Source organism: Euprymna scolopes, chromosome 39, assembly GCF_053919585.1.
Source record: "Euprymna scolopes isolate OS-2025 chromosome 39, ASM5391958v1, whole genome shotgun sequence".
Classification (NCBI taxonomy): domain Eukaryota; kingdom Metazoa; phylum Mollusca; class Cephalopoda; order Sepiida; family Sepiolidae; genus Euprymna; species Euprymna scolopes.
The window spans coordinates 154743-165000 of record NC_136520.1 but is presented as its reverse complement, the minus strand read 5'-3'; the positions used below and the strand labels follow the sequence as shown (position 1 = coordinate 165000).

General features: G+C 37.0%; 1 protein-coding gene across 1 annotated transcript in view; it reads left to right on the top strand.

Moving 5' to 3' along the window:
- LOC145263589 (uncharacterized) overlaps window positions 1–8788 on the top strand; it is a 19943-nt gene extending 11155 nt beyond the window's left edge. Inside the window, exons 2-3 of the mRNA XM_080120433.1 lie at window positions 3028–3109; window positions 7964–8788. Of these exons, the coding sequence (XP_079976559.1) occupies window positions 3028–3109; window positions 7964–7980 (99 nt within the window). The 3' untranslated portion in view covers window positions 7981–8788. The remainder of the gene's footprint in view (window positions 1–3027; window positions 3110–7963) is intronic.
- Window positions 8789–10258: the final 1470 nt, after the last annotated feature.

Genomic DNA, 10258 nt, shown 5'->3' with positions numbered 1-10258 from the left:
CTCAAGATCAGAGGAGAGAGAATCAGTGAGAACATCATCATTTATGGCCTTTGATGTGTTGCCATAGACGGTCGTGTCATCAGCATAGATGTCAACGAAAGTTTTTAGTATGGGTTTTGGCAGATCATTGATGTAGATCAGGAAGAGAGTTGGGCCCAGTGTGAACCCCTGAGGTACTCCAGCATTAATACTGTGGGCCTCTGATTTCTGCCCATCAACCACTACTCTTATGAGCCTATCTGAGAGAAATGATTTAATGATTGAGAAAACATTTCCAGTTATACCGTAGCTGGAAATCTTGTGTAGTAGGCCTTTATGCCAAACCTTATCAAAGGCCTTTGATATGTCGAGAGCAATTGACCTAGAAATGAAACCTTTGTCGAGAGATTCACTAATCCTATGAGATGTAACCATTAGCACATCTGCTGTAGATCTAGCAGAACGGAAACCATATTGCGTGTCGCTAAGAAGGTTATTTCTGCTGAGGTGGTTGACTACTTCTCTATTTATTGTGGATTCCAGCAACTTACTCATGACAAACAGGAGACTTATTGGTCTGTACTGAGGGAGATGACTTATCACCTAAATTCTTAAATACAGGGCATACTGATGAGGTTTTCCAGGGTGTTGGGAAGCACTTCTCCTTAAAGCATACGCTTAAACAGTTTTGTAAGTATGGGGGCAAGTTTTGGTTGTAATTTTTTTAACACTACCGTCAGGACCAGTTGCTTTACTGGAGTCAAGGTTCTTGATTAGCTTGGCGACCTCACACACAGATATTTGTATGTTGCATAGCGTGTTGTCTGTTATAGGAGGGGATATGGGGAGTTGATGGCCTTCGTCGCACAGGGTAGAATTTGCCGCAAAGTTTTTGGCAAATAGTTTGGCCTTGTCGGATGCTGTCGAGATGACCACTGGTCCATTGATAATGGTTGGGATAGAACGCACGTTTCTGTTCAGGATCCTATTTGCTATTTGCCAGAACTGGTGGGAACCAAGCCACTAGTCAGCTACTTTGGATTTAACGGATTGAGCATATTATTCTCTTGCATTTTTTATTACTCTTTTACAGTGGTTGTTGGCGGTCCTGAAAGCAGCTTTAGTTTCAGTGCATCTATTACGTTGTAATTGTATGATTACATTTTTAAGACACCTCCAAACATCCGGGCAATGCCGGGTACCCAGTCTAGTCTATATATATGAAAGCGAAAATGTTTGTGTGTTTGTATGTCTCGCAAAAACTTTCGACAGAGGCGATGGATTTTCGCCAAATAGATATCATTTAAAAGCTCCATCCTTCACCTGACAAATATCGAAAAATTAGCGAAAAACATTAATTCCTTCACCCTAAACTAGGCCCTTTTCTACAAGGAGGGGTGCTGAAAAGAATTGTTCCTTCATTTTCTCTCCTCCTGCTACTACAACAATGACGTCATGTTTGACCTAGAAAATGTTGACGTTAGTTTAAACCACCTGCAAGTGTTTTTAACGGTTTAATTTAATCCGTTCACAATTATGTCTCTTTGGTGTAGGGGTAACATGTCAGGCTTTTTTTTTCCGCTTTAGCCTCGATGCTTCGGGTTCGAGCCTGCCTTCCTACCTAAACTTTTTTTCCTCTTTTACACCTTTTTCTTTTTTCTTTTTTTTTACGTTTATTCACTGTTTTGGCTTTTCCAATTTCTTTTAACATCGTGTTTTTTTTTATAATATTAAAACAGGCCCCCCTCTCCTACATACACACCTCCAAACATCTGGGCAGCGCTGGGTACCCCCCCGCTAGTCTATTATATAAATCTCACCTGTCTGTTTAAATGTATATATGCATGTCTAAAACTTTCAACAGAGGCAACGGATTTTCATGATATCAGTATCGTTTTGAAGCTCGACCCTTCAGAGGACAAATATCAAAAAATTGACTAAAAACGTTAATTCCTTCACCCTCAACTGGACACTTTTCTACAGGGAGGGGTCGTTTTTTTTGCTGATATTTTCGAAAGTCATCCCCTCTTTTCAATTGACTAGCCTTAATTTAAACATTCGTCACTTCTGGTTTCAATAGCAAAGACGTCACTTTTTTATTTTTTTTTTTCACATTCTTTTCCTCCTTCGCAGTATGGGTTCGAGCCTGCCTGCCTGCTACCACTTTTTTTTCGACAAGTTACACCTGAAGAAGGTCGGAGGTTATATCGACCGAAATGTGAAAATCACACTCAAGATGAGAATAGTAGTCCAAAAATCCAAATAATACGAATAACCAATCCTCATCTAAAAAATTCAGAAACGTTGTTTGTTTTTAATAGGATTCAAACTGTAGAAGGCAACTGACGTCAACAAAATCGAAAATTTACACACAGACACGAAGAGACATGTTTGCTTTATTTACATTTCGAGACTAAAACACGTAATCACAACTTTATATCGTAACGCAAAAACAAAGGGAAGTTACTCCAAAACTTTGTGTCACTGAAAAGTAAGCAGGAATAAGATCGAGGTGTATTATCTGTTCCTCTGATGCTACACTTCAATTTCTTGTTCTCTGTCAGTGGAGTAAAAATCCTTCATGACCAAGACAATTTTAATTTTTGTTCCTTTTCTCCACCGTTAAAAAACGACCCTGGTGTCTAATTCTATCTCGTAGGAAGACATTGTAAATAGGAACTCTCACAGTATTAAAACATTAGCTCAGTTAAAATCTATATTCACACTGATAATTTTAACAAGGGAGGGGGGGGGGTTCAGAACTGGGGCCCAGAGGAGGAGGAGGAAAAGAAAGTCGGATTAAACAGTTGAAGCAGACAGTTGGTTTTTGAGAGCTACCAAGCAATGTGCCTCTCCTTTGAAAGGATCTTTTCCAAAAAGGACTTTATAATGGGTCTTATGTGTTTTGGTCTTTGCTAATTTCAAATTACAGCTAATTAGGGCTATTAAAATGGATGTTTCTTTTTTTATTATTCAAACATAACTCAATCCCAAAACCGAGGAATAATTTTATGTATTTTTGATTATTTGTCCAAATTTTCTTTTCAGGTGAGTTTCAATCAATCATTTACAGCTGAGGATTATTTCCGACCTTCCATGTTGGAAGATCCATGGGAAAATTTACGGAAAAGTAAGTTTTTATTTATTTATTTATCTAGCTGCACCTTACTTAACATGTCTAGACGTGTAAATGAAAATGAAATGCAACTGAGATTAGCTGGGTTACCTGGCTTCGTCCGAAGGAGGAAGTTTTATGGGAGTATGAAATTCACAAGTGGTCTCCAGTCGCATGTAATATCCCCATTAGGGGAGATGACGACGTTAGGTTTTTGCAACTCTTGCAGGAAATTGTCGACATCCTCCTACATACAGCGCTTGAAATTCTCAGATTGGTCACCCATCTGGTAATGAAAAAATAAATTATCACCTGAGAGTGATTAAGTGCTCGTTGAATTTTGAAATAATTAGTTAAAAAGGCTCCGAATGTAAGGGAGATAATTCCTATTTTAATTTAAAAGTATGAAATATTAATTATCTCTCTTACATTTTGAATTTTTTTTTCTGTCATATTTTTAAGACTTGCATATTATTTTTGGGTGCAACTACGCTATAATATCGAAATTCGAAATTTTTAATATTGAATTTCCAGACAAACAAATGGTCTCTACTAAGTTGTCATGTTACAGTAATGAATATATACAAAAAATACGAAAATCGATGAGGTAGAAAAAAATTATTAAATAAAACATTTTTTTTAAATAAAAATTTGTGAAAATAAAATGTTTGGCTAAAAAAAAAAACACTAGAGACTTTCAAGGGGAGGTAAATAGTGTGTAACTATTGCCAATTTTTTTAGTAAATTGTGCGTTAACAATCGTAAATATGAGTTACTTGCCTTGTTTTTATGTTACGTGCTCCGAAAGAAATATAACAAGCGTTTTTTTATGATAAAGATCGAAAATATTATTTAATTATTGGAATTCTTTGGGATGAGTAATTTGTGTATTTTATTTACCTATTTGCGGACTATTATCCTCATCTTTATATTTGTTGTTTCATGACGTTTTGGCCAACTATTCCTCCGGCCTTTGTCAGGTAGTTAACCGCAACGGGATAGGAATGCTGAGTCTCTTAACTGTATCTTCAGTAATTACTGCCTTCCATAGTTGTTGTCTCACTGCGTTTTGCCTAACTAATCCTCTGACTGGCATTTGGTAGGATTGAAATCACTATCTTCAGACAATTCTCACCTGGAACTGTAGAGATTCAATGTCTCTCTATCCATTGTGCCACAGGCTCTGAAGGTGAGCATTGTCTGAAGGTAGCAGTTTCAATCCTATCCAAAACCGGCCAGAGTAATAGTTGGTCAAAATGTGGTGAGACGACAACAACTATGGAAGGCAGTAATTACTGAGGATACAGTTAAAAGCCTCAGTATTCCTATTCCATCGCGGTTAACCACCTGATGAAAGCCAGAGGAATAGTTGGCCAAAACGTGGTGAAACAACGACTATGAAGATGAGGATAACAGTCCACAAAAAAAAAAAAATAAGTAAAAGGATCGGAAACTTTTTTTTAAAATAATGCAGAAATTATTTTTTCTTTCAAATCGATTCTTTTTCCGTTTTTTTTTTTAATTTTGCTATATGTTAACAAAAGAAACCCTATCGGATATTGATCTTTGATCACAATAATTGTGCAAAGGAGTACTTCTTCCTTTTTCCCTTTCCCGCCAAAGGAATTTCATGAAATAAAGGTGAAACATCGCACTTCTGGTCCCCCAACAGTTTTCGGATGCGTCTTTTGGCATGAGACCAAAAACCTTCATTTTAAAATAACAAAGAAACTCCAGAATTGTCTGATCTATTCCCTGCTTCCTTTGCTCCAGCTCGTTTGACTCCTTGGTCTAGTGGTCTCCATCAATTTGCTGTTTTGATACCGCATTATAATACTATTGTTATGTGTAATGTGTGTGTGTGTGTATATATATATATATATATATATATATATATATATACACACACACACACAGTTTTGAATAAAATAGGCGGAAGTTTCTCAAGAGCTCTTTCGGCTATCATCTCATCAGGAGAAAATCGATAGCGTACAAAATAATATTATGTTGAAAATAAAGAGTTCTAATGGGGAACTTATTGAATGTGCCAAAAGTACAGGGACACTAAAATAAATTTATTAACATTTAAAAACTATTAAAATATTGGCACAACGAGGAGGGGGAAAAAAAAAATGGGAGAAAAGATTCACAGTTCCCCAAAGAGAAACAATGCGTTTGATGTTTCCTTTTGCCGGCACAAAGAAGGTTGACGCACTGCAATAGAGACAGACTCCAAAATCTTTAAATGGTTTCTAGAGTCCGCTCTATGTAGCACCTCGAACCATTCTATTTTATATCTATCGGCACAGCACGGGTTGTCAACCAAATGCTGGCCAATAGCAGAGTCCAAGGCTGCAGAAGGAGGGAGACCACCATCCTCCCTTGTCTGATCTTCGATGGAACATGGTGGTTTATACGAGTCAAAAGAGCCAAGGATATTCGCCCAACATAATCAGCATCACACTGGCATTTGAATTGATATACAATATTGCTATTTTGTGTGTGTGTGTGTGTTGGACAGCACCAAATCAATATGATACGTTGCCTTATTCGAACGACCCAAATTAATGTATATTATGTTGTCTTATTTGAACAGCACCAGATTAAACATAACTTATATTGGGGAATAGTTTATATGATTGATGTATATATATAGAATGAGTTACGAGAAATGGATGTTTTTAGAACGCTCCCTGCTCTCCTTGAGTAAAGGATAGGAAGTGAAGAAGGTACTTTTTAAACCTGCTTAAGATGCCATTTAGTTTGTTGTTATTTGTTTATCTTTTACGTTAAATTTTGTTTTAATTAATTATTGATTTTGAATTACTTTTCTTTAAAAACATCCGTTTCCCGTGACTCACCCTCTATTTTACTATTTAAAACCTACATGTGTAAATACTTGTCTTTGTGACCTATTTGGGTTTGTGATGTGTAATCGTATATACGTGGCCTAGCTGAATGTCTGTTGGTTCAACACTCGTTTGACCAATTGTTGTCTGATCTACGTATATCTGTAACAGTTTATTTTACGGCCTGTGATCAGTTCAAGTGTTGATGCGTGCATGTGTGTCCGACATGTATTTACGACATACCTCTTCAACTGTGTCGTTGGCCCTTTGTCTTTTGGTCAACCTGAGAATTTCATCTGTTCTTGGAGAAGCTGGAACCTGGTGGGCGAAGACGTTTTAAACGATCGAAGATGATTGATTTTATATAAAGATTTTATTCCACTTCGTAGGTGTCATCTGCAGAAGAATGGAAAGTGAATCTTCTGGCCTCTGGGTTTTTCTAGTCTTCATTTTGAGACAACGTCACCTCCCTCCCAGCTGGTGGGTGGGGGAAGACGATTTGTTAACACATCCACTCTGTTTGACGTCTGGAATCCAACTCAACACTATGTCCAGCAAACTGGAATATGTGACAAATGACACATCAACTTCCGATCAGCTGTTCAGACCTTCCGGTGCAAACTTGATCAGTTCACAGTTTGACAAGGTGTGACATGTTTTGATTACTTTATCGAAACTTAGCTTCACATCTCTTGTTTACTTCTCCAGTTAGTTAGGTAGAAAGATAGATAGATAGATAAGGAGATATATAGATAGACACACTGATAGATAGATAGATAGACAAATAACAGATAATTTTCTTCTGCTCGGCCAACCATATAACACTATTTCCTATTTCAGTAGCTTCGTTCCAAGAACCGCAAGCTTATGGAACTTTCTTCTTTTTACTGTCTTCCTCCTACCTATAATCTTAGTCTTGAAAAGACTAAGACCAATAGGCATCACCCATCTTCGCAATAATCATCTTACATCAAGTAGCTTCCTGCGTTGTCTGGAGCGATTTTCATTAAAAAAAAATATATATTTTACTAATCAGACATTTTTTTTTCAAATTATGTTTTATTGTTTTTACTACTTATTCAACACATCATCGAAGTTGTTTTTAATGCTTTATTTTTTGGGGTTCTTGTCCAGAACTTCACCTGTATAAAAAATAAAGATAAAGAATCTGTATGATGCATATACCCATGGCGAAACGAAAATATCATATTCCAAAAATCATATAAATTTTTATAAGCGATTAATGGGAATTCGTAGGCATTACAACATGAACCTGGTAAAATTGAATTATCTTCCTTTAGTTCTTGATTGTTTTCAAAATGGCGGACAAGATAGTTGCTCTTCGATTACTCATAAAATTTGATATTTTTATTAAAAATAATACTATTTGGTCTATTTACATAATTTTTGGAACATGATATTTTCGTTTTGTCGTGGGTATGTACATCAGATTTTTCTTTCTTATATGCATACACACAGGGACGTGAAAACATTAGTAATTATTCATTAATGTAGATTGTTGATTTTAAGTGTCTTTTTATCATTCTATTAATTATTAAAATAAAATGTCCATAAAATGAAGTCACTCATATGAGAATGCTTGGCTGACCATGCATGAAAAAAAACAAAAACAAAAGTTGGTGCACCATCTAATTTTTAAAGTTTGCTAAAACATGCATGAAGTTCTAATAATATTATTAATATATTTTGAAACAATTTTTTTGAAAAAAAAATAAAATAAAAACAGAAAGAGAAAATATCCAGAACTGTAAAAAATAATCTTGTCAAATTTTGACAAACTTCCAGAATTATATTGAGTTATCTCCCCTGGCGCTTCCCTCTCCTCGTCACTAAAAAAAACAAAAAAAAAACTTGATCAAATTAAGCGATTTCTTTTATGAAAACTTCATTCCGCACATACATCATAGAGATTTTTCTTTATCTTCATTTTTTAATATCTTCGTTAAACTCAAAAACATCCAAATCTCTTTTATTAATTTCTTTCTTCTTTGATTTTCAGAACAGCAGCCAGCCTGAAATTTCCAGTTGTGGATCGTCTTTGAGATGAATTCAGAATCCAGTCAGCATTTTAACAACTCCATTTTATTTCACCTTCTGGAATTTTTTAGAGGAGGATTGATAATTTTTTGATTTTCGAACTACTATTCTCATCTTTGCTGTTATATTCAGTGTTTTGGATCCGAGTGCATCTTATAAAACCTAAGAATCTTAATAACACTCAGAAACCCTTAATGAACAGCAGTATTTTATTTTCTTTCCATCAGCAAGAACCTTTAGATATAAGTACTAAGTAATGAGCAGTACTAAGGTTCAATCCTCAGTGCAGGTGGTACATTGAACACAATTATGACTTACTTCTACCCAATCATGGCTGACAGGAATCAAAACAAGCTACATCCGTGGATTAAATTACGGATTCCGTTTGAAAATCCATACAGATACCTGCATTCAACAGAACACATCTGAAGAAGGTCAGAGGTTACATCAGCCGAAACGTTAGAATACTGTCTTAGATAAGAATAGAAGTCCAAATTTCACCGTTTTTGAATTTTTGAGATGAGGATAATGTGTAATATTCGTATTCTTCGGACTACTAGTCTCATCTTGTTTTGTTCACAATGTTTTGGACGATGTAACCTCTTCAACTTATTTCGAGTGTTTAAATTTGGGAATCTTTATGTCGAACTTGTACAAAATTTTTTAAGTGATAACTTCATTTAATAGACTGAGGTAGAGTGTTTTTATTCTGTGTGCCCTGAGCAGGTAAAATGTGTTAACTGGACTTTGTAAGCATTTGAGAAAATTTTTTTATGGAAAAAACAAAGTTACATCGTTCAATTAATTTTATTCGTTCAACATCCAAACAAATTTCCCTAAGGAATTCTATAGAATAGTTAAAAATAATTCTAAACACGCACCACACAGTTATATATATAATGAATATATATATATATATATATATATATATGAGAGAGAGATGAACGAAAAGTCCTATAAGATTATTGTATTCAACTGTTACTCATCAATGCATAATTAATTCTAATAAGAAAAAGATCCAAAAATAATACACCATCCATAATCTGCAAGTTATAAGACTAGAAGTAAATGCCCTTTCAGTAAATGCATTCAAATATGAAGTCAAACATGAATTTATCTCCATAATAGCAGTCATAACAATAATAATAACAAGAATAATAATAATGACAATAATAACAATAATAATAATAATTTTAGTAATATAATAATAGTAAAAACAATAATAATAGTAATGCTGACGGTATAAAAAGAATCAGCTCTCATAATATATTAATGTTATAGCATGTGTCTATATGTCGCCTTGTTATGACAGGTATCTGTGTGTACCTATCATGTCATGTGTCTATATGTCGACCGGCCATGCCACGGGTCTTTATGTACCGGCCATGCCACGGGTCTTTATGTACCGGCCATGCCACGCGTGTCTGTGTGTACCAGCCGTGCCACGCGTGTCTGTGTGTACCAGCCGTGCCACGCGTGTCTGTGTGTACCAGCCGTGCCACGCGTGTCTGTGTGTGCCAGCCGTGCCACGCGTGTCTGTGTGTGCCAGCCGTGCCACGCGTGTCTGTGTGTGCCAGCCGTGCCACATGTTATAGCATGTGTCTATATGTCAGACATGTTATAGCATGTGTCTATATGTACAGACATGTTATAGCATGTGTCTATATGTCGCCTTGTTATAGCATGTGTCTATATGTCGCCTTGTACATCTTTATGTACCGGCCATGCCACGGGTCTTTATGTACCGGCCGTGCCACGCGTGTCTGTGTGTACCAGCCGTGCCACGCGTGTCTGTGTGTACCAGCCGTGCCACGCGTGTCTGTGTGTACCAGCCGTGCCACGCGTGTCTGTGTGTACCAGCCGTGCCACGCGTGTCTGTGTGTACCAGCCGTGCCACGCGTGTCTGTGTGTACCAGCCGTGCCACGCGTGTCTGTGCGTGTTGCAGCCATGCCACGTGTCTGTGTGGAGCGGCCATGCCATGTGTCTGTGTGTGTTCCGGCCATGCCACGTGTCTTTATGTACCGGCAATGCCACGTGTGATTGTGTTCCGGCCATGCCACATGTCTGTGCCTACCGGCCATACCACGCATCTGTGTGTACCATCCATGTCATGCGTCTGCGTGTACAATCCATGCCATGCATCTTTATGTACTGGCCATGCCACGCGTCTGTGTGTGTTCTGGCCATGCCACGCGTCTGTGTGTGTTCCGGCCATGCCACGCGTCTGTGTGTGTTCCGGCCATGCCACGCGTCTGT